The sequence below is a fragment of the Bemisia tabaci genome, unplaced genomic scaffold (genome assembly GCF_918797505.1).
Source record: "Bemisia tabaci unplaced genomic scaffold, PGI_BMITA_v3".
NCBI lineage: Eukaryota > Metazoa > Arthropoda > Insecta > Hemiptera > Aleyrodidae > Bemisia > Bemisia tabaci.
The window spans coordinates 76699-102641 of record NW_027311764.1 but is presented as its reverse complement, the minus strand read 5'-3'; the positions used below and the strand labels follow the sequence as shown (position 1 = coordinate 102641).

The 25943-nt window shown below is 40.3% G+C and overlaps 1 protein-coding gene across 10 annotated transcripts in view; it reads right to left on the bottom strand.

The window, feature by feature from the left end:
* Nucleotides 1–25943, bottom strand: part of LOC109042420 (found in neurons) — a 58210-nt gene that overhangs the window by 21769 nt on the left and 10498 nt on the right. For all 10 annotated transcript variants that reach the window (XM_072305882.1, XM_072305887.1, XM_072305881.1 and 7 more), the window contains exons 2-3: nucleotides 2146–2389; nucleotides 1121–1224 (exon numbers count right to left, since the gene is read on the bottom strand). In XM_072305882.1, the coding sequence (XP_072161983.1) occupies nucleotides 1121–1224; nucleotides 2146–2389 (348 nt within the window). The remainder of the gene's footprint in view (nucleotides 1–1120; nucleotides 1225–2145; nucleotides 2390–25943) is intronic.

The window sequence follows — 25943 nt, the reverse complement described above, 5'->3', positions numbered from 1 at the left end:
ATAAGTTTCACCCTCTGAATCTCCAACGTAACCTTTTTGTTTCTCAAAGACCGTTTCTATACTCTAGCTAAATGTCCTGAATATTGTGTCATCATATGCTTTGATTTTAACTACACTTGGTCCAAATCCACAGAGGCCATTTGGGGGGGGGGGGGGGGAGGTGTACCAAAGCTCTTTACAGACTACATGATCCTTTATTTTTTCCAAAGAGGAAAGTGGCAATTTTCTTTATTGAAAATGTGGCAATTTCAATGAATGCAGGCATGTGAAACAATGGACAGCATATTGTACAGATTATGACTTTTTCATCTTTTTTTGTGAAAATTATGGTAATTGAAAAGACCAACGATTAGCCTTTTAGACTAGAGACAAAGAGTGGTAACAAAGACTCGCAATCGTCGAGAAAAGAGGATACAAGGATTAACCTAAAAAAAACAATCCATAATTTCCTGCATGAAGGAATGTATCTCGTCTTTGGTGGTTCAATATTTTTACAAACAGTACATTTTTTCATGGCAAAACCAGCACACAAATTTTTCTGAAAATTTGACTATCTTTTTTTATTAGTATAAAGAAAAATAACTGAAAATTTCAGACTAATTCATGTAAAGGTTCTCCTATCAAAAAATAAAATTTCAGTGAGAAATATTGAAACAACGCAATCAAGATACATCTTTTCTGGCAGGAGACAACTAATTGTCAGCTTCTTTCATGGCATCTTTAGTTCAGTTGGTTAAATAGGCATATTATGTCTGTTTTACTATCTTCAAGGCATCTTTATCCCTGATTGCAATCAGGGGTGCAGAAAGCTCCAAAGCGCTGACCATTCGCTGCGATTTGATGTTCTTGCCTCGTGAATGCATCTCTAATTTGGCTGATGGCAAAATGTTTAATTTTACTGCAAAATGCATTGTTTGGCATACAATGTGCAATTAGAACCTCTTTCACTAAGTACTGAGCATGGAAAAAAACCATCATTTATTAAAAATTGCCTCCAAACCCAAAATCTGCCTCACATTTTTCACATTCCTAGGATTGTGAGATCCGGCATTTTCTGCATCCCTGTTGGCAATCGCTATCTCAATTAATGAGAGTTGCTTTAAATGATACATTTTCTTACCTTAATAGTTTTATTTTGTAGTCTTAGACCATTTAAAGTGTTAATTGCTTTGTCAGCATCATCTGGGCGATGGTAATTGACAAAACCATATCCAAGACTCTGGCCTGAAACAAAAGACAATCAGGAGTGTTTAATTTAAACAGATGGTATGGGAAAACAAAAAGTATGTGTACCTTGTTGAAAATGGGGTACATCTTCATACATGCAAACTCGCTCAGACAGTTAAAACAGACTGCATGACTGATAAAAAAAAACAGATATTACTACTCTATTAAAAAAACTTAAATAGACTGCAGAGGGCATAAAGAATTTCATCTTCAAGGGCGGGTCATTGTACGTTCGCCTTCAATTTTATTGATTTTAGGATTGACTAGAAGTAAATGAAAAACTTAAATTAACATGTTTTTCCATGGAGGCATGCCTGGCCCCTATCCACCAGTCCTCGTATATTTTAGGTCATACTTGGGTAGGAGTCGAACCTAGGACCTTAAAGACACTAGGCCAGCACTTTAGCCATAATGTTCTTGATGCAATGGAAAATGGTAAGATAATTTTCTAAGTCCCACATCCTTGCAGAGACAACATTTCATTATAGAGGATTTTCTGTAAATGGATCTAATCTATGAATGTTAGAAGTTACAGTGAGGATCAAAAATAGGAATTCAAAGCTACCATTCAATTGAAATGGAAGGCTCAGAGATGCTTGAGTGCTTCGAGAAATTGAATTGACATATGCGAAAACGTCCGTTGTCCTATACAGGGTTTCATAATTTCGGTGGGTTTCTTTTGTCCCACGACACTGATGAATAGGATCGATCTCTTTTGTAGACATTTAATTACACTTAGGGGATTATTTATAAAATTGTTCTACATTACTAACAGCTTAAACTATCTAGTGTCGTTAAAATACAACAAAATTGTCGACTCAAATTCTGAAAAACTGTCTTGGACATCGGACGTTTTTGCATACATCAATTCAATTATCAGGATAAGATGCTGAAAATAACTAATACTTCATCACTTACCGGTCATTTTATCCCTAATAAGTTTACAGCTTTCAACTTCTCCGATTGATGAGAAAAGAGATCTGATTTCTTCTTGCGTCATGGTTTGGGGAAGATAATTAACTATGAGATTTGTTTTGGACTCTTCTTGTGGACCTCCAGGGTTGTTCTGTGATGTGTTGTGCGATCCTGTGTTCATACTGTGAATAGAACCGTTCTGTTGCGGTAATGTATCCATTCCGTTTTGCATCATCTTTCCAGCGATCTGTAACAAAAAAGTAGATTTTGTTGCTTATGTTGTTGATGGGAGGAAATAAATAATCATTGAGGACATCAAAAACATGTTGGGTGCTAGTGCTTGCACATAATCACATAATATGAGCAAAGCACAAGCCACTTGCAGAATAAATGTTTGCATTACAAGGTCAATGATACATAGGAGCTAGGGACGCATAAAAATAGGAGATCTACTCCTTAGCTTGATTCATCAACCAGAACAAAGTGGCAATTAGAAAGAGCAGGAATATTTAAGCGAGGGAATCAAAATTTTATGCACCATTTATTTTTGAAGTATGTCCATGGGGAAAAAAGACACCAGCTACTTTCATATGGAGAAACGTTTCAATGTGGAGTCATTACATGTATTGCAATTCAATCTGAAAGATGCTTGTTGGAGCTGTTCATGTGCATGTTCAACTTAAGTTGCATACGATCATGATTGAGTGAGATACTGTATTTATAGATTCAGACCGAAAACAATGTATGATACGGAAACCTGCTTTGAATGCGAAATGAAGTGAATACATCTGTACCAGACAGCACTTTTCTACAGACCTAGAACGGAAGATTTGCTTCCAACTAGGATTTCTCTAGGTATGCAGTTCTAAGATTCAGGAGCTTTTATAAGCAGTCTTACATCAATGCATGAGAATTCTGAATTTCGTACCTTACAATGAGTGTTAGTAGAAGCATAAAACTATTACATATCAGGCATGGTGAGGCCTGACATTTTCACCTCAGAAAACATCTCTAGACTGCTCTGTCCACATACTAATGAGTAGGGGGTGTTCAAACGAATTCTTGCCAGAACACTATCGATAAATCAGATTTTTGAGAGCTCGCACTCAATGCATTGTTGCCCCGTGTATCAGTTTATCAGATTGCCTGGTGCGGCAGCATGTAAAATAGATGTACAAATGGCAACAGCTTATTTTCGTCAGCTCTGAAAACTCTGCTATTGGCAAGAGCGCTCTTATCGTAACTTTTCCTTGACGGAACTGTTTCGGTAGCTTACCGACAACAGATAGAACAGCCCTACATATGAAGTGGCACAATTGATGGATTGTGGACATTTCTTGTTTACAGACCTTGTAACAAGGCACTTTAGAGTATAAGAAAAATAATTGTGAGAACAAAACTAGTTCTGTTCAGCTGATCAGTTAACAGGGAAACAAAATGAACTTCACCTGTCTTGACATAGCCCCAAATAAAGAGTCTAATACATGTGCAATTCAACTAGTTTATCCTTGATATCCTTGACGTAAGGACCATTGTCACAAGTCAAGAAGAAGAGAATATAATCTGCGACTGAGGGTGCTGAGATGATGGACATACTATGTATGTGTCTAATTTGAGGTAAGCACATAATTAGTGGTTGCCCTTACTCCAAAGTCAAATCAAATTAGAGCACAAGTAATTGTGAGGATGCATTCAGAACAAAATGAATGAATTTGTACAGGAATTACTAAGCGAGCAGTGATAAGAAATGGAGTGTGCAAGACCTCCTTCTGAACAACCTGAGCCAGAGGACAAGAATGGATGCAAGGATAAAACAAAGAAGTACTTTTCTCTGGCAGAGAAGTGGAGAGTGATATTACCTGAATATGTAAAAGGAGAAAATAAATCAATAATGCGGTCCTTCAACAAAATTAAAGGTGTAGGAATACCAAGATAAGAGAGATAGGTTAGAATATCCTTCTGAACTTCAGTGCGGTAATGGAGGTATTCATAAAGAACCAACGAATGATTTACTGAAGTATGATTTTGAAGCGGTAAAAGAGTTCTAATCTATCAATGAATGAAGGAGAAACGAGGAAAAATGTTTACCTAAAAACACAAACGGCACAGGGACACGGACTATAGACACATGATCAAATCAAACTTCGAGCAAGTCAAGAAGAACTTCAGATACTTCAATTATTTTCAGCGATAACAACGCTCCAAACAAAACCACGTGAACTAATAATTCGAACTTAATTACCAATGCCAATTCAGTCAAAAAAACAACTAATTATAGACTTTATCATTCCAAATGCGGCGCTTGTTTCCACTTTCCACCATTGCAATTAAAATTTTAAAGCACAAGCACAACATGGAAACAGAGCAAGGGAAAGGATGCGCGTTGATGACGGCGCAGAGATACAACCATTCGTACTTGATGGATGTCCGCGTTGCGTCTGCAAAAGTTGAAGGCGCGACGGCGCGAAGCGTGAACTTACAATAATGCTTCGCTCTTTAGTGTCACTCAGATTTGAATGGAAAGCCAGAATAAGTCTTGCTTACACTCGGTTTTTTCCCCTGTCAGTTTTCTAATTCTTTTTATAGGATGTATTTGTGTCTACCTATGGACCGTATCCAAAGCTCGTCTGTACCGGCCCTATAACTCCCCCAGAAAAGATGGTCAGGTCAATTTCACCTGGCCTGGGATTTCTGGGGGTAGTTGAAGAAGAAAATTCCCTGACACTTGATTTTTTCATATTTTTTTTCAAGTAGATCTGATTCTTTTTTTGCGATGCTCCTCTGCCCCCCCCCCCCCTCCTCCCCACAAGAAGTTTCTGGTTCCATCTATGACTTTGACCCATGATCAGCGCCATAATCTGCCTCCAAACTCGGAGAGGTCATGAAAACCAGCTTGATTTGAGCATGCGGGCATTACCAAATCTCTCTGCAGAATGTCTGAGGATTCTCAAGGCGTCCATCTATTTCATAGAGTGTGTTGCCCTGGCACCTGAGAGGGGCAGGGACCGTAATTCTATCCCACAGAAGTCTAAATTTTAGCCGTAGTCACCGTGGGGCGTCGTTTGGCTCAACAAGGCAGCCGAAACACATTTCGCCTTCAATTGTGGAAGTAGGCAAAACAACATCCTGGACGCTCGAATAGTGGTATCGTCCGTAATGCGTGCACTTGCCTCACTTGCCCATTTGCACGCGGGCTAAAATTCCTGGAGGAGGGGGGGGGGGGGCTGCACCTATTCTCGATTTTTGTCAATGACTAAAGTTACCGCAATAATCAAGAGGTTTGACCTCCCTTAATAACGCCCTTACGAGCTTAAGGCATACACTGAAAAAAAATTCTCGGCGTTTTTACCAAGGTCCGTTGGTACCTTTACCATCTCACTTTTTTTTTACCAATTATTGGTAATTTTACCAAGACAGACTGGTAAACTTACCTAGAAACCAGTATTTTTACTGTTTTTCTCAGGCAAGAATACCACTTTTATTGGTAATCAATTCCCGGTAACTTTGCCATTTTATCTCGGTAATTTTACCACAGCCGATAAAAAATATTGGCGTTTTTACCGGGGTCCAAGTAAAATTACCGAGAAAGTCAATAATTTTACCGAGATTTCTCGATAAAATTACCAATTCCATAAATGGTAATTTTACCAAGAAAAAACTGGGATCAAATAGAACCCTGAATTCTTGGTAGTTTTACCCTTTTCTTAGTAAATACACCGAGATTTTTTTTTTCAGTGTAGGTTCGGGCGGCTTTGAATCCGACAGTAAATCATCCTTGAGGGTAAGTACGAGAGTTAAGTTAATTTCACCTATAGCCCCAAAGAATGGACCCAATGGGCCCTACTGAATTAAGGTCTAAATTAGAAATTTGGCAAGGTCTAACTTTCATAAGCAGCAGAGGGGAGGGAACCCAGAGGGCTGCCCGCGGGCAACAAACCCGTGTGGATGTAACGCGGATAAGCGGCCTCGCGATCAGCCTCAGCAGACTTCCAGCGTTGTTTCCCCTGCTTTTAATTTTCAACCCCTGCTAGTGCATGGTGCATGTCCATCCCCTTCGCAAGAGTGTGGATGTTATGAGGTCATAGCACTTTCATGACAACTTTCCGTCATATGTTTATTGATTTAATAGCGGTGTTGCTGCGGTTGAGTTTCAAGTTCCCCATCGTGATAAGAAGTAGCGTCTAGCTCAACTGATATCGTCCCTCAGCTACCTTAGGGTGCGTCAAAAAAAATGAAAGTCTGAAATGTTCCGCTCCCCAGGCGGCAATCGATGACGTTTGGTAAAAAAACATGTTTGCCAAAATTTGGGCCAATTTCAACCATTTTAAATGGTGCCAAAGGTCAATTTTGTGATGAAATTATGATATTTTGGTTTAGACCTCGATTTCGTACAAAAAACTCGATTTTACGCTGAAATCGTGCGTTTACGACAAAAATGCCAAAGAACTCGACTTGTAGAGGATGAAATTTTACACTAGGAAGACGTCTTTGTAACCGATAAAAATCAAATTGAACTAGAAAAACTCAACTCGGTATTTATTTTTTTGGTCCTCAGAATTTCCGAGGTCTTAGAAAGTAGAGGTTTAAAAGACTCATTTTTCACGAAAATAAGTCGAAAGAGGGTGTAAATGAACTGTAGGCAAGTGTTGAGGATGCAAATGTCATCAGAACTTCCTCAGTTTCAAAAAAAGTTCCAACTATTTTGCACAATCCTCCAAAAAGTGCACGGCTCGAGAAGCAGGATCGTGCTATAATAGTAAGGGGAAAGTGCGGTTTGACCGGGAAAAATTGCGTAACAAACTTTCCCTATGTAATCGTCATCAGTAGGTCCCCCTGAACAACTTCCTGAAAGTTAAAAATGGCCCGACCCCGGAATACCCCTCAAAAAAGTTAAAATTGAAAATGGCGGCCGTAATGAGAGGGTCCGGGAAATCGGTATTTTAAAATGCTCATTCTGTCTCATCATGTGAGGTATCATTTCCTATGTAATTTTGGTCGTAGATTCCATAAATGAATTCCGCAAGGCCCCTTCTAAGCTTACGTTTCTCTCGGTAGTCGTATGTTTCCTTTATTTTCCTTTATTAAATACATTTATAACATCAAATTTAAGTTTCTTGGCCATAAATACATGAAAATAAAGACAATTCACTTTCCTTGTTCCTTCGGTGAATATTTAAAAAAATGCAACCTCCTGCCTTTCACATTTGGCCGCCATCTTTGATTTAGAGCGCCCCCTTTGGCCGGAGGGCCTTGTGGAATTCATTTATGAAATCTACGACCAAAATTACATAGGAAATGATACCTCACATGATGAGACAGAATGAGCATTTTAAAATACCGATTTCCCGGACCCTCTCATTACGGCCGCCATTTTCAATTTTAACTTTTTTGAGGGGTATTCCGGGGTCGGGCCATTTTTAACTTTCAGGAAGTTGTTCAGGGGGACCTACTGATGACGATTACATAGGGAAAGTTTGTTACGCAATTTTTCCCGGTCAAACCGCACTTTCCCCTTACTATTATAGCACGATCCTGCTTCTCGAGCCGTGCACTTTTTGGAGGATTGTGCAAAATAGTTGGAACTTTTTTTGAAACTGAGGAAGTTCTGATGACATTTGCATCCTCAACACTTGCCTACAGTTCATTTACACCCTCTTTCGACTTATTTTCGTGAAAAATGAGTCTTTTAAACCTCTACTTTCTAAGACCTCGGAAATTCTGAGGACCAAAAAAATAAATACCGAGTTGAGTTTTTCTAGTTCAATTTGATTTTTATCGGTTACAAAGACGTCTTCCTAGTGTAAAATTTCATCCTCTACAAGTCGAGTTCTTTGGCATTTTTGTCGTAAACGCACGATTTCAGCGTAAAATCGAGTTTTTTGTACGAAATCGAGGTCTAAACCAAAATATCATAATTTCATCACAAAATTGACCTTTGGCACCATTTAAAATGGTTGAAATTGGCCCAAATTTTGGCAAACATGTTTTTTTACCAAACGTCATCGATTGCCGCCTGGGGAGCGGAACATTTCAGACTTTCATTTTTTTTGACGCACCCTAAGCTACCTACGCCAAACTCGGAATAACAAAATCATTTGTCGCGTCAACAAATCGAACCTCAGGTTCAAAAGGAAAACATAGCACCCATAATGTGGATAGCAGGTATTTATCACTAGGTACCTGGTATCATAGACTAAACAAGAAAACCATGCAGAATTTTCCTCAAGGTAAAAATGTAAAAAAAATCAAGCTCATCCATCAAAATCTTTTTTACCTCTTCATTCAGGGATTCTCAAAGTGAGATTTTTGAAATCTTACTTAAATAGAACACTAAAAAGAAAAACCTCGTAAAACTTTGAGAATCATAAAATTACCGGGAAGTACATTCTTTTTTACGAGCTATTTAAAAAGCTGTGCGACTTAATGTTGTCTGGTTGGTATAGAAATTACGTAAATACTCCTAAAAAGTAGAATGGTGCTCAGTTGCTCTTAAAAAATTAGACATGAGTGGAAATTCAACAACTATACCGATGTCGATTCTGTCTATCATTTAGGCACTTGTCATCATGTGTTGCGCCTTGATGTATTTTTACGAGTTTTCCTGCTAATCAAAGTACCTAGATAGGTACATTATAATTGAATGAGACCAGACCACCCACGAACGAGAGTTGGATATTCTTCTTGTTGAGACAAATTCTTTCAATCTTAAGACAAATCAAAGCTTACAGAATTCGCCGTGAGGAAATGTTTTGTACCTATTTTGGAGAGAAGCATGATCGCGAAGGAAGGAAATGCCTGCATTGCAAAGGATAGGGGAAGGCTTTTGCTTAAAAGGCTTTCAAGCAAAGCGTCTTCCGTGGTACCGGGATCAGGCGCGATGGAGCGGGGAAGTAAGGGAGGGACGGGGATGGATGCAGTTCGGGCTTTGGGGGATGGAAAGGGGATTGTCCGTATGCACTTGATATCCCACGGGACGTGCCACGTGACAGCGTGTCGCACTCGGGGACTCACTTTGACCTCTTTTGGACAACAGTCTGTAACTTATTTCAATCAAAATTCAGAGATGCCGGGTTCACCGATGTCTACTTTTTCACTCTTAGAATGGATTCAAGAGATTTATGATTTTTCAATCATCGGCTGGGACCGAGATTGTACACGATTTTGACCTCTCACTTGAAAAAAAGGGGCTTGAACGCCCCCCAAGAGCGAGGCGTTCTTGGATCTGAGGATTTGGAACTGAGGATGAGACCTTAACGCACGTGCTGTGGAGGATGCAAGAGGCTGCTCGTATCGTATCCGGGCGCTAGCGGTGGGTGGGTGGGGGGGAGGGGGCGCAGAGTCTAGTCTTACTCGCAGATTTATTGATGTTTCAAATTCTGCCGCCACCGCTTCCCCTCCCGCCCGTCCAACTCCCCCCCCCCTTCCCCGTTCCCCGGGTCACCATCACGGCTGCCTGTCGAGAAATCCTCAGGTTTGAAACGCGCGAGGCCCGGCTTCGGCGGAGCGGCGCGATCTTTTTGACTCGCGAGACGCCCCGAACCATGTGACGCACAGTGGTTCGAGTTAATAGGAGAGGTCGGACAAACTTTGGAAAGTTTAAAAGCTTACAACCCCGTTTCTACAAAATTTTGAGGCTCTATAAGTGGTTCCAGTGGTTTTCTCGTAAAATTTTCCTCCAGAAACACCCCCTAAAGTTTGAAATGAGACGAAATAAACATCAAAATTCTTAGTTTTAGTCAAAAATTTCATGTCCGACTTCTCCGATTGACTCGATCTACTGTGCGACGCGGCTATCAGAGTGCGCCGACGTAAATTTCAACGGCGAAATCATAGGCAACCCGCCCTCGAACAAATATGAAGCCGTATCTGTAAGGGCGGATTTCGAGTTTTTCAGTTTTCAGAAAAGCGCTCTCAAAGTTTTCAAAGCTCTGCATTTTGACTCAATTTGAAACCAAGACGATTCGGTTTAAGGATTTTATGTAGAACAAATCCTCCCCTAAAAATATTTTCTAGACATGAGGACCGGATTTACCATATAAGCGTACTGGGCGCGCGCACCAAGGGGGCACCACAGAGTGGCAAAAAGTGTTTTTCCCCTCGCCTTCCCTCTGGACACAAACACTTTATCTTCTTCCAGAAATACCGAAATACCAGAAAAACCAAAATATTGAGTATACTTTTTCTCGAGGTATATTTTTCATGTAGAAGTTCATAGCCTCATGGTGTAAAGATTTATGGGGAGAGGGAGGGGGGTGCGAGAAAACTGCGCATAGTAATTTACAGGTTTCTCCTTATCTAATAGGAAAAAAAAGCAAATGAAAGACCAGTAAAACACTGAAACAAAAACTCTGGCCGTGAAAGTCGTAATTACGGGCTTTACAGACATACCGTCCGCGTTCTGGGCGCACAGACCGAAAGTTCCGGGTGTGGCACCCGGAACAGTCGAAGCTCCGGCTCCAGCACCCGGAACTTTCGGCCTCTGAGCCCGGAACGGACGGTATGTCTATGTAGCCTGTAACTTTTTTCTTCAGTGAATTATAACAATAAATCTCTATATGCTTAGGTAGCATCAAGAGAACTTGACACTGGGAAAAAAAGTCGTGGATCTAGAGTCAGAAAAGCATGACAAGAAAAATACTCTTGATTCAATCGGATTTTTGCTTCAATCGAGAATCGCAAGCCTCTCGATTTAAGCGGATTTTTTTTTTTTGATTCAAGCAAAAATTCGATTGAATCAAGAGTATTTTTTCTTGTCATTGTTTTCAAGAGTCTGGACTCTAGATCCAAGCGACTTTTTTTCCCAGTGGACGGCAATTTAAGGCTTGCACTGCACATTATTTTGGACGTATTTATGCTAAAAGGAACTATCTTGTACGCAAACCCTATGCACATAGCTCCTTTCAGCATAAATACGTCCATTTAAAACTAATGTCCTATCCCTGGAAAAATTGGCGATAAGAGCTGCGTTTCAAAATACCATAGGAATTCTTATAGCTGGCTGTAGAATGCGGAGAAAATCATACGGCCGGGCTATACGAAGCGATAAAAAATTATGCAGTCGGGCTATAGTTCCTATCGCCGGGCTTTACGCTATATCGCCTGGCTGTTGCTTTTTCGCCATCGATTATAAAAGGTTATAAGAAATTCTGTAGAAATTCGTGTGGTTTGGAAATCATTAAGTTTGATACGGAACCACTTCAACATTTACAAAACATACATTATATTTTCCTTTAATGCATATTTTTTTTTCATCAATTAAAATGAGAATAATCCATACAGGATGTGCAAACATTTCAAAATCATGGGTTGAATAACGCTGACTTCGCCAGATTACATATTAGAGCCTAACACAAAGCGGAGCGGCGACGCACTGGCGCCTACAAACCTAACAGGGATACTTCACGCACTGCGCAATGCGTGAAGTATCCCTGTTAGGTTTGTAGGCGCCAATGCGCGTCTCGCGCTGGCTGCCCGCCCGCCGCGCTGCGCCGCAGCGTGCCACGGCGCTTGAAGCAACTATTTCACACCAGAGGTATTGCACAGTATCATACGAAACAGAAGGCGCTATAATATATTAGGACTAGCAGGCATCCATCAAAAGTACGGAGCTTTCCTCGCAAAATAAATCAAGATACTGCGGCCCAAAAAGAGAGCAGTATATAGTCCAAAAACTCACTAAGTCCTAGCATCTGTAATTAGTAACGTTTATAGCGTACACTTTATCACCCGGCTGTTGCTTAGTCGCCATCGGCTATAAAAGGCTATAAGACATTGTGTAGCCGGCTGCAGAAGCTATTGGAAATCTTATAGCCGCCTGTAGGTCTATGGTATTTTGGAACACAGATTCTACTGCCAATTTTTACCAGGGAAAACTAATGTCCTATTGGATAGGACCATTAAGGCGCTCAAACATCAATCATTGGCGTACCTTTCTGGCTCGTTGAAATTCACTGGCCGTCTTGCGAACGGACTCGGCCTCAGTCGGCCACGCAAGGGACGCAGGCAGGGCGCGAGGAATGCCCGGCCTTTTCCCGGCTTTTCCGCCCCAAAATCAATATTCGACACGTTGAAGCGCTCACCCGGTCGGCACCTTCATTAATTAGCGCCTTTCTCAAAATACCCTCCTCGGAAGTCGGAGCGAAACGCCCCGTTGCGACGCGGCGCGACAAGTCGCGCTGGTGGATTACTTTTGAAACGGACAGTGTCTGTTCTGTATTTTGACGCGATGGGTCTGTTGCAAACCTTTGCTGCCGCGAAAAGATATTGGCGCGTATACGTAGTATACCGCCTTTGCGATCGTTTCGAACCTTGCTCGATACAATAACCGAGTCCCTTAGTTCCTTACCGAAAAGTGACTACCGCGAACTTCTGAGATTTTCCAAAGCGTGTAAAAAGTTTATTTATCCGTCAATAATTATGATTTAAAGTTGTTTCTCATTCTGGGGCTCTCTAGTTTATGTGCAGTGAATACCAAGAGTCTACGTTACTTGGTTTTCTTAAAAAAAGCCTAAGAGTACGACGCGCTGATTTAAAATATGCATATATAAGCAGAATCAAGCGAATTGATTCGAGGATGGCTGAGCAGGTCGGCACTCTCGGAATGAGAATTTAACTCCTCCGCTTTGTTCAGAACGTTGCTTTGACAGATCTCCAAACCTCTGTTATACTTTTCAAAAGTTGGTACCCGTGCTCTGATAGTGCTGTTCATCTGACAACAATGTCAGTGTCAGCTGATAATAATATTTTTATCATATGAGGTTAATAAAAAGTTTTCAGTCAGTCTTTGACATCCTGAATAATTGTCTTGGTATTTATTTACTAATTTTACAGAATTATATTTTATTTCTTATTAAAACTAAGAAATACAGTGCAATCTGTGTAAGTGCAATCTGTGATGAGCCTCGAGACTCATTAGACCATTAGCTAAACGTGGCTCATACAGGAATCCACTTACCCCTCTCTTCCCCACGCTCCTGATCACTGCGTCGGCGCGGCGTCTCGACGAACAATAGCTAATGACGGTCGCCAAGCTAGGCCGGGATCCTCAGCTCCTCGCCCAATTACTTACGCTTCATTAACCATTTCACCGTCACGCTAGGATTCGCCCAATTTTCGAAAAAATTATTTCGCGAGTTTTTAGCAATTTTTTCCTTACTCTCCGTTGAAACACGAATTAAAAGAGGTCTCATTCATAAAAATCGGCCAAATAGAAGAGAAGTTACAGTATTCGAAATCCGAAGAAATCAACAAAACTTCTCCAAACAAAAAATAAAATGAAGGGGAAAAAAAAGAAATGTATAAATTACAATTTAATATGATTGACCTCAGAATGTGACAAGCAATTCAATTATAAAAAGGAGAAAAAATTGAGTGAAATTACAAAAAATTAGCCTCTTGCAAGGGGCTTCCTTGTATGAGTTTTGACCTGAAGACAAGTAAATCCCGTTACATTATTAAAACGAAATTGACTCCATAGTTTAATGCCTTAGTTTCTTGAATACGATTATTTTAAGCTCTCGAAAATTTATACCAGCAATTTTACCCATGGGGTGATTTCCTGAGAGCTGATAATATCACGAATTTCTCATAGAGCCCTTCAAAAATGGCTTGCTTTTTGGGCAGCCGATTCGGCCATCAAACCGGGGTTTAAATGGAAGCTGATAATAACACAAAGCTCTGAGAAAAATTTTGAGATGAGTATAGGAACGGTTTGTAAATTACGAGGAGAGGCGGGCATTCTGTTCAGCATATCGATACATAAGTATTTTCACACGTAGAATTTAATTTTCACGTCAGGGAGTCGACATATTTTGATTTTTTCGATTTTATACGGAAAATGTATGGTTTTTCGGGATTGAAATTACTTACAATTGTTTCATGAAAAATGAATGCACCCAAAATGACTATAGCATTTTGACTTTCACATACGTGCACTCACTAAATCGATTGGTAAATTCAAAGAGTGGGTACATCGACCTGATATATCAAGTTTCTGCAATTTTTCACGGCAAATCGGTAGATTTTCGGGATGTGGATTGCTTACTTTCAATTCATGAATGAATAAAGCATGGACATGGTTAAGCTTCTTTGCATGAAAAGACGTTTAAAATAAAAAAATCAAGACATATTTAATACAATTGCATTTATATCGAGTATAAATCTCTTTTCAATAATATAACGGGATTTATAATACCGGTGATTTGGGTATTTTAGCCCAAAAATACCTTTAAATCGACTTTATCTTCTAGGAGTTCGACAGAATTTTTCCTTTCTTCGCTTAAATTTTTCCGTAGCACTTTTCTTCAAGAATCTGATAAGATTTTGCTTGAGGCAGATCAAAAAACTTAAATTTGTTCGAATAGCTTTCTAGATTTACAATACACGGTCTCGTCAAGGTGCCTCGTTGACCTTGCACTGTTGGATCGTTAATTCTCTTGTTGTGCTGCTTGCCTTTTTTGAAATCTCTGTAAACGAAAACTAAAGGGGTTGATATGTGTGAGTTAATGACGCGCCTTATCAACACATTGTGTTGGAGTTCACTGCTTGTTTTTTTCTTACTTTTCCCCTCTCTTTTAAAACCAATTTTAGCTATTACCCAAGTAGCAGTGATCGCGATAAATAGCGATTTTAGCGGTTGGTTATCGCGATTATATCGGTGGCAATATATCGAGATACTATCGCATTAAACATTGCGATATATGGCGATTACATCGCTACACATCGCAATTTTTGGTTCGATAAAATCGACATCAATATTCGTCGATAAAATCGAGATGAAATCGCCATTTATCGCGATTTTTAATTCGAAAATATCGCGATAAATTGTCGGGCAATAAAAGCGCGATTTTATCGCGATAAGATCGAGGATAATCGCTTACATGTTGATGATCCTGGCGATTTCGTCGAATCGCAATAAGTAGCAATTTTTCCGTTGAGAAATGCTACTAGGGGGCCGATGTTAAACGCATATTAGCGCCTGCAAGACTGAAGGAATACTTGACGCATTGCGCCAAACAGTGCAGTCGGCGCGAACGCACATTAGCGCCTAAAAGACTGCATGAATACTTCTCGCATTGCGCCAAACGCAAAGTAGTCGGTGATCCAGGGTTAAACGGCCATATTGCAGGAGCCGAAACACCTCCAAACCCCCTCTTTAAACTGAGATTTCGATTTTTTTAAATCATTCATGAAATCAAGGCATAAAAGTACAAGGCAGTATAAATTTTTATGAGATTTGGCTCACAACCAAAGCCAAAATTCAGGAAAAACGACTTACTTTCCGACATTTTGGAGGGCCTTAGCTCTAACTAAGGGCACTTTTGGAAAAAACTTCATACAACAAAAAAAAAGTCTTATTTTGACCCATATAGAACATGCTCCTGCAGTCTGGCCGTTTAACCCTGAATCACATTGTATACGCGCCTGTTACGGTAATGGCCATACAAACAGCAGCCACTGCTGCTGGTATTTTGTTGAAACTTTAACTGGCTTTGTTGGCAAGGTAAGACAAAACACAGTCCTATCTGCACCGCGGAATATATCGATTTTCGATTCTTGTCGTGCCGACATAAATTTCAAAAATCTGGCTGCAAGGCCCATATTTGGACCGTGTTTAGTAGAAAGGCACCAAGCCATATCAGCTATCGCTAACTTCAACCGGACAATTGTATTTTTTAAAAGAGAACGTGCATGCGGATTCCTTTGCAAATTTTAAGGAAGTTGCTTCGTACTATGTAGAATTTTCACTGAAATTTGCACAAAAATCCGCAAAACCGTTTTTATGTAAAAATTTAAGTGCCCAATTAAATTTGGCAATCGATGATGTGGATTGGTTCCTTTCTACTTGATGCGGTCCATTTATCAAACCATTGGAGGTTACTTTCACGTCGTGTTAGTTTACCTTCAATTTTTAGTGTAGGCAACACGAGCTCTCACGTGGTCGAATAGTGGTATCCTCATGAAATGCACGCTCATTCGAGGCGCGCACAAATGAGAGCTTCCTATCAAAAGGAAACCGGTTATAACGTCATTTCGGTTTGCCTTCAATTTATAGTGTAGGCAACGCAAGCTCCCACGTGGTCGAATAGTGGTATCATTCTACATATAGCAGTCAGATGGTCTCTGTCGAACAATTCGTTGTAGCTCGTTTAATTTAAGACGATGGAAATAGAAAGTAGAGGAAAAATAGGAAGCAGCAGTAAATAGAGAATATAAGAGGAAGAGGAAGCAAGAGGAAGAGAATTAGGACGAGGAAGGGAGGAGGAGGTGACGAAGCAGAGAGGTAAAGCAGTGAAAAAGGCTAAAAAAATGAACGATGTTTCCAAGAAACAACAACGCAGTGTTTTTCGGTTTCAAAAGTAAGATACGTTAAGATATTTGCTACATTGCATTTTGAGAGACAACTATTCACACGTAATCGTGTGTTATGTTTTCTATCTTGCAATTCGAAATAAATTTTTTTGACCACCTTCGGTGTCTACAGGATATCATAATTTGCCAACGCTTCCTTCGATATGGAGACGAGGAATCTGAGGAGGATAATCTACTGAGGTAATGGAATTTCTCGGTTTTTGGAAATTATTATTCGAAAAAAATAATATCACCAGTGATATTGTAAATTTCTTTTGTTAGTCGGATCGCTGACGAGTCTAAAATTTCCATCAGCTGTGATCAGCCTACTAACAAACACATCGATGGTGATACTACCAAACCCCTCGACTCAGGTTGCGACCTTGTAGATCTTCTGCCATATTTTACTATTTTGAAAAATTACTAACCTTCGTTATCCCGTAAGATTTCGTATCATTTTCCTTTGCTTTTTCAAGAATATTCCCTGAATTTTTCGTGAGAAAGTGTTTTAGAGCCTTCTCTTGAAAAAAGTAAAAAAAGAACGGAAATTAGAGGCACTGAAATCGACTTAAGAGGTTCCGAAGTTCGACTATCGATATCCTCCTTGTATCAAGTATTCACGAATCTTCGACGAAAAATAGACGACAGAGAGTCTCTCCAGCGGGCTGATTGTTGAAATTAATAGACAAAGCTATCGACAAAAAATACGGAAAGGGTGTGGAGGGATCCTATTGGTGAAGGAGAGTGATATTACAATGGACAGAGGAGATAGATAATTAATAGACTAACTAACGGCACCTCATGAGAGACCCCATAGTTATCCACCTTTTTCTCCCTTAGTCTATAAGAACCATCCAAATTGACCAATAGGATCGCTTCATACTCCCTATGTCTTCTTTGCCTATCGCTTTGTCTATCAATTTCAACGATCAACCCTCTGAAAGCGTAAAAACTTAAGCCACAGCACCGTGAAGAAAGAAGTGAGAAACACAACAATCAATTCAGTGGATTCAGATGAGAGTTTCAGCGCATCGATTGTTTTCATAGCGGCCTGGAGAAGGGTAAGTTAAGGGGAAGGGGTGGGGGGCCGGGACTCCGCAGGAGGGGGAGGGGCAAGGGCGCTAATCTATCTATTAAGCTGTAGGCGCACCGAGCCGACTTCAACTAGCCTTTAATCTCTTAATTCCTCCCCTCGACGTTTTTATCGCCTGGAAATCTTCTCTCCTTACGGCTCGACTTTTCCTTTTCTGCTTGTAAAGTTCAGCCGGGCTCGACATTTCAGCCTCGGCTCCCCGAGCTTCACGGCTGAAAAACTAAGACCGAGTGTTAAAATTTATGTGCGGCATAGCTATTCCGAGCATCGAGTCTCTTATTTCAATATCGTTAAAAGTTTATGGGCTAATGACGCTCGCCTCGGATCTTGTTTTGATTACAGACTCTTATGGATTATATAAACTTTTTACCAATGCCAAATTTTTAACGGTCATCACTTATGGAGATGTCATTTTTTTTATTTTCAATAATATTGCAGATGACTTCATCCACCACATTAATGCATACCCACTGATGCTTTTTCCACCTTTTCTAATCATAAAGTCACATTGAATGATGGAGTTCCTGGAAGAGTCACGAAATTTTCGATTTAACTACTAACAAGGGGAGTCTACGAAGTGACATCCTGGGATTGGGTTCATTTTTCTTGTACATGAAGAAGAGACAAATCTAAGGTTGACGTATTTTTTTTTAGCCGCCACCTCCCAACCGTTCTCGAGATATCGATTTTTAAAGTTACGATTTTTGCACGTTTCCGCGCGGAGTTCCGGCGAGTCAACTGAGCGCCGGCAAGCTGCACGAAGCGCGTTTCCTATCAGCGCTGCAGACCGGCCGTTCTTATCAATAGTTCCGTGGCCGAGTGGTAGAGTGTCCGCCTAACATTCCATAGATCGCGGGTTCGAATCCCGCTTTGAGCCGTACACTGAAAAAAGAGTTTGATGCGCAGAACGAGAATCTAGTGCGGCGTACCAGAATTTTTTAGTTATAAACTGACGTCACGTACTGGTTTATGCCGCGCACCAAACAAGTTTGGTAAGCGGCACGATTCATCTCGTTTACACCATCATCCACGGCAAATCATTCCGAGCTGTTACAAAAATGGCCGTTGCGTTGAGGTATCAACTACAAAGGTTTCGGACCCTTTTTCGGGTGCGTCAATTTAAAAGTCCCCGCTTTAATTTAAATGATTATTCTATTTTCCCGCTTCTTGGGTTGATAGTGCTGCTATCTTTAATAATTGATGTTTTTGCTATGAACAGTAAGTAAGGCAGTTTGTTGTCATAGAGAAAAAAAAGGAGGTGTTTGCATTTCGGGCATCTTGGAAGTTTTTGATGACTTGATGACGTAGGTGGGTACAGCTGGGTACAGCAACGTCCCCTTCACGCTGTACCCACCTACGTCATCAAGTCATCAAAAAATTCCAGATGCCCGAAATGCAAACACCTCCTTTTTTTTCTCTATGGTTTGTTGTTGGTCTGGATTGTTATCAGTGTCTTCGTCATCAAAACATGCCAATATTCTTTCTTGTATCTCTTTGACTTTAAACATTTAATTCTAATTTCACCCTATCTCATGTTTACTCTAGTATTCAACAGTTTGTTACATTACTTTTCCTAACATCGTGTCTTATGTGTGGAAAACCGCGATCGTACCAAACCGAAGTTCCGGCCATTACCAAGTTCATATCACTCAGATCCCTCACAATACATAATATCGGTAGTTTTTAGCATGTTTATTCGTTAAATATAATTACAATCAAGGATATATTTATCTTGAACATGTTCGAACCTAATTGGTTTTGTGATGCCGTGAAGTTTTGAAGCTACTCTAGCTCCTAAGTGCACTTGCCCACAATGTCGACCGAGACCTTAATCTCTTTGATTGTTTGTTTTCAAAGTAAGATTACTTTGTGCTTTTTCCATTTCCTAGTTGTCTAGAAGTTTTCATTTTATAATCTTTTCAAACGAAATTTTACTTCGCTTTTCCCTTGTCCACCTCTGAGAATGTTAAATACCAGGGCAAGATGTTGATGGATGCATGATACGCTAGATTGCCTGGGTACCATGATTTACTTGATAATTTTCCTATTTCATCTAAAAACTCTCTTATACCCATGAAAATTCAATGTTTTGTGCTTAGAACTACAGAGAGATACATCAATGCACCAAAATATGTGCTCAACCGGAGAAATTCTTTAAACGCTTTTCTTCTATGATTTGGGATTTCCTGAGCGACTGCGCTAAACAGTTTCAAGGCTAATAAGGATACTTTATTCCTCTCTCTATTAATCCTTAATTTGTAAATAGAAACTGTCGGTCTTGGCTTTAGATTGAATGATGAAAAATACCACCCTTACTCACCATCTTGTACCCCTGAGTAACATTTTACATGGTTACCTTATCAATATTCATTACCTACTTTAACGCTCCAAGTAATCGCTTACAACCAGCTTCTACTCTGTACCCTGTGATTTTTGTGATTTCCTATTACTCGAAAGTTCTTGATCAATGATTGCTAAATGGCTAGTGTAAAACATCAGGTTGACAGCTTTTCTCTTGTGAGTTAGAGTTAGCATTACTCAAAATCAGTGTTTCTTATGTTTTCCTTATTCATCCTTCATATCCACCGTGCTCATGAACATAGGTTTTTTTAAACCATTACCTTTCTTGAAATCTGATTCTTAAAGTAAATGTGTCAGTCTACTGGACATTTTACTAAAAAATCAGTTCACAGAAATTATCATCGTTATGGATCTACCTACATTGAAATTCTTTGTACCCAACTGCTGTCAGATCTTACTACTGGATTTTTCAAATTGTGAAGCCTGAAGGTGAGTATCTGCTATTAAGCATCTTAAAACTGTATCTTTTCTTCAAAAATGTGACATATATTCTATTAGCCAAAGTGTAAAATCACGTATCTCCATTATGAAATGAGATCCGAGAATGTTAGTATTTGTTCCGCCTGGCTGATTGAGATTCATAAACATTCCGCGAGGCGCAGCACCGCGCAGCGCGCTGTACCAAACGAGTTTCGTGGCGCGCGCCATTCGAATTGGTGGCCGCCACTAGGCAGCTCCGTACAGCACCTCAAACGGGTACCTACCACACCAGTTTCGTATAGCGCGTTATATCATTTTTTTCAGTGTAGCTTATAAGGTACGCCGCAATGCGTTTTTACAAGTTTTCTTTATTTTTATCACACACCAAGGGGTCCGCCCCCTGGCCGCTACGCGGCCCAACCCCCGGGACGAAAAGGCGCGCTTCGCGGCGAGCGAAATTATCGAAATCGACCGTTGACGTTTGCAAATTCAGAGTAAGGAAAAAGTCATTAAGAATATAGTGTGGTGGGAAATTTTTATTTGAAACATCATTTTATCATTCAATTAAAATTATTTACCCAGTAACCGTCAACGGTCGATTTCGATGATTTCGCTCGCCGCGAAGCGCGCCTTTTCGTCCCGGGGGTTGGGCCGCGTAGCGGCCAGGGGGCGGACCCCTTGGTGTGTGATAAAAATAAAGAAAACTTGTAAAAACGCATTGCGGCGTACCTTATAAGCTACGGCTCAAAGCGGGATTCGAACCCGCGATCTATGGAATGTTAGGCGGACACTCTACCACTCGGCCACGGAACTATTGATAAGAACGGCCGGTCTGCAGCGCTGATAGGAAACGCGCTTCGTGCAGCTTGCCGGCGCTCAGTTGACTCGCCGGAACTCCGCGCGGAAACGTGCAAAAATCGTAACTTTAAAAATCGATATCTCGAGAACGGTTGGGAGGTGGCGGCTAAAAAAAAATACGTCAACCTTAGATTTGTCTCTTCTTCATGTACAAGAAAAATGAACCCAATCCCAGGATGTCACTTCGTAGACTCCCCTTGTAAGTACAATGTTTACATTGGCAATAACCGCAATGGTGCTACTGGTAGAAGAAACTCTTAAAGTTGAGGGCTGAGGAGAGAGCACCCTATACATTCAAAGTCCGTGAAAATCGTCAAAGCCACGCATCAAGATGCTGCATATGTATGCACTTCTCTTTAATGCTCATACTTTACTCGCAACTGGACTGAGTTTCACAGAGAGGAATCAAGTCACATTCTCAAGAAAAGTGATTCATGAGCAATTTTAAGCCGCCAGAAAATCGAAGTCGACAAATACTTTGCAGTGCTTCAAATTTGGTCCCAAAGCTCACTACTTTACAAATGTGTTATGAAATCCCTGTGAAGGGCCACGAATGACTGTGGGAGGGACTGTGGCAGCTAGGTGCTGCAGAGCACCTGAGAGCGCTGTGCAAGAACTACTGAAACTCTTTGCCTCCCTTAATTTAAAAATCTAAATTTTTGTATTTACATTAATCTTCCAAATTCTTTGTAAAAACATTAATAGCCTAGGATGCTGAATGTCTATAAATAAAATAACTAACTAACTGAAGATCTCGGTTTGCGACGTTGTAGACTCCCTGTCATACTTTATTTTTTCAAATGGAAAACTGTGCTCAACGCCAATTCTTAAAAATTTCCGTGTTTTTCCCTCTCTGCGCGGAGAAAACTCTATGAAAATTTCAAGAAATGATATTGATTCGTTCTCTTTCAAGATAATAAAATGGGAGCGGAGTTTTTCAATCACAGCAAACACGATACATACGTGGTCTGGTGGTTTCACCGAAGGAGAACTTAGAGCACTTTTTTTCTCTGTCATGACGTAATGTGACATAATCTCTTTCTGCCAAAGTCAGTTCAATTGCAAGCGCTATCTCTGATGAGAGATTAGGGTTTGGCCGAGTATCCTCGTCAAAAAAGACGCTCGCGAAGTTCGGTGACTTGGAGCAACCGAGCAGACAGCATAAAAAATCGCTAAATTGCAACCGGAATGGAGCAAGGCATAAATCAATAGGGTAATCATTGGATTCGATAAAGGGTCAAAAAAGGAGGGGAGACGCCCGAGAGATAATGTGCAACAAAATCTATTGTCCCTTTTTTTTCAGGGCGACGGGACGACTCGACTTGCTCCACTGCAAGGGGTAAACGGGACGCTAAGGCCGAGGCGCTTCCACGCGTCATGCAGACCTTTTGCGCTTGCTCTTGGACCGGAGGACATTTTCCGTCCCTTCCAGTCCACAAGAGTCCATACTGCCGTGCTAAGGAAGAACGCCGTATGAACATTCGGGAGTTCCCATATTTCCCTCGATAAAACACGTATTTTTGGCGCAATTTAAGCACATTTTTCCTTGAAATTTCCAGATATTATGTATTAAATTGCTTACAAAATTGTCTGAAAAGTTTAGAAAATAATATTTATAATTTTCCCAGTAAATTCGGTTTTTATCGAAGGAAACTTGGCAACATCTGAAGGTTTATACGGCGTTCTTCCTTGGCACGGCAGCATATAGGGGTGGGGAAAAATATTTATGCGGTACTGTATCAGGAAAATGTACTTTATTAGGAATTTATCAGACCTTAATACCTCGGAAGTAAAGATAATTTGTAGTTGGACCGTATTTAGCAGAAAGGAACTAAGCCTCATCAGCTATTGCCAAATTTAACTGGGCAATATCATTTTTAACAGGAGAACGTTTGTGCGAACGCCTTTGAAAATTTTAAGGAATTTGCTTCGTGCTATGCAAACATTTCACCGAATTTGCACAACAATCCGCAAGACTGTTCTCATGTAAAAAATTCAAATGCCCCATTAAATCTGGCAATGGCTGATGTGGCTTCGTTCCTTTCTGCTTAGCGCGGTCCATTTGTGCCTAGTTCATTTTTGCAATCTTCAATTACCATACGTAAATACTTTATTTCCCACAGGCATAATTTCACGGCCCTCTTCAAATTTAATTTTCTCGGCATTCAAAGGAAAAATGAACGAGAGTTCAACTAGATATGCATCTAATTTTGTTCCCTTATATTATAGTGTATCCATGGGAACTAGGCAGTCCCACGCTGGATATTCTTACTCCCCTTGGGCTGACAATGAATCACCGAATTTTCTAATCATCTTCTCGAGATCTCGAATCTATCACATGAAGGAAATAAGTAGGTAAGCGTTCCTGAAGTTTTTTTTTTTTTTTTTTTTTTTTTTTTTTTTTTTTTTTTTTTTTTTTTGAGTGTTATTGACTTTTTATAGTACTCTTTCATTTGTACACAAAGTAGGTGCTTAAAAAGCAAGGCCGATTATATTTCCAGATAATAATCAAAAAGATTACGCAACGTTCAGCAAAAGGGAATCGAGAATTTTATTTGGGAGGTATGAGGCTTGATAGTAAGTTGGTTGGGGCTGGGGGCCGCTTGTAAAAAACGTGACGCTGAATTTCGGATTTTTCGGACTCCTACTTTCCCGCGTAACAATTTTGTGACGTAGGTCTTTATTCGTAAACGCACAGTGTTCGACGTACATAAAGACAAAATGACGTAACGTCCTTGACCCCCCCCCCCCCCACCCTCTAGAACGTTAGGTATTTTATGAATGGGCCCCTCGGTAGTTTTTACCGTAAAAATACATTTTTATTTTATGAGCACTCTATGCTTTTCTGTGAATTGATTTTCCCTCTTTAACAATCTAAACTGGGACTAAATAGCACTTTGTGGGAACAACCCTGGTAAAAATTGGCGATAAGAGCTGCGTTTCAAAATACCATAGGAATTCTTATAGCCGGCTAAAGAAGGCTACAGAAAATCATATAGCTGGCTGTAGAATGCGGAGAAAATCATACGGCCGGGCTATACGAAGCGATAAAAAATTATGCAGCTGGGCTGTAGTTCCTATCGCCGGGCTTTACACTTTATCGCCTGGCTGTTGCTTTTTCGCCATCGGCTGTAAAAGGCTATAAGAAATTGTGTAGAAATTCGTGTGCTTTGCAAATCCTTAAGTTTGTACGGAATCACCTTAATATTTACAAAACGCACATTATATTTTCCTTTACTACGTATTTTTTTTCATCAATTAAAATGAGAATAATCCATACAAAGTGTGCAAACATTTCAAAGTCATGAGTTGAAAAACGCTGACTCCACGAGATTAAATATTAGAGCCTAACACAAAGCGGAGCGGCGGCGCACTGGCGCCTACAAACCTAACAGGGATACTTCACGCATTGCGCAATGCGTGAAGTATCCCTCTTAGGTTTGTAGGCGCCAGTGCGTCGCCGCTCCGCTTTGTGTTAGGCTCTAATATGTAATCTGGCGAAGTCAGCGTTATTCAACCCATGATTTTGAAATGTTTGCACATCCTGTATGGATTATTCTCATTTTAATTGATGAAAAAAAAATATGCATTAAAGGAAAATATAATGTATGTTTTGTAAATGTTGAAGTGGTTCCGTATCAAACTTAATGATTTCCAAACCACACGAATTTCTACAGAATTTCTTATAACCTTTTATAATCGATGGCGAAAAAGCAACAGCCAGGCGATATAGCGTAAAGCCCGGCGATAGGAACTATAGCCCGACTGCATAATTTTTTATCGCTTCGTATAGCCCGGCCGTATGATTTTCTCCGCATTCTACAGCCAGCTATAAGAATTCCTATGGTATTTCGAAACGCAGCTCTTATCGCCAATTTTTCCAGGGATAGGACATTAGTTTTAAATGGACGTATTTATGCTGAAAGGAGCTATGTGCATAGGGTTTGCGTACAAGATAGTTCCTTTTAGCATAAATACGTCCAAAATAATGTGCAGTGCAAGCCTTAAATTGCCGTCCACTGGGAAAAAAAGTCGCTTGGATCTAGAGTCCAGACTCTTGAAAACAATGACAAGAAAAAATACTCTTGATTCAATCGAATTTTTGCTTGAATCAAAAAAAAAAAATCCGCTTAAATCGAGAGGCTTGCGATTCTCGATTGAAGCAAAAATCCGATTCGAAAAGTCCTGGATGTTGCTTTTTTGCCATCAATTATAAAAGGCTATAAGAAATTGTATAGAAATTCGTGTGCTTTGGAAATCATTAAGTTTGATACGGAACCACCTTAATATTTACAAAACACACATTATATTTTCCTTTAATACATATTTTTTTTCATCAATTAAAATGAGAATAATCCATACAGGATGTGCAAACATTTCAAAATCATGAGTTGAATAACGCTGACTCCGCCAGATTAAATATTAGAGCCTAACACAAAGCGAAGCGGCGACGCACTGGCGCCTACAAACCTAACAGGGATACTTCACGCATTGCGCAATGCGTGAAGTATCCCTGTTAGGTTTGTAGGCGCCAATGCGTGTTTCGCGCTGGCCGCCCGCTGCCACGGCGCTTGAAGCAACTATTTCACACCAGAGGTACTGAGGTACCAGAGGAAACTGAAGGCGCTATAATGCATTAGGAATGGCAGGCATCCATCAAAAGCACGGAGCTTTCCTCGCAAAATAAATCAAGATACTACGGCCCAAAAAGAGAGAAGTA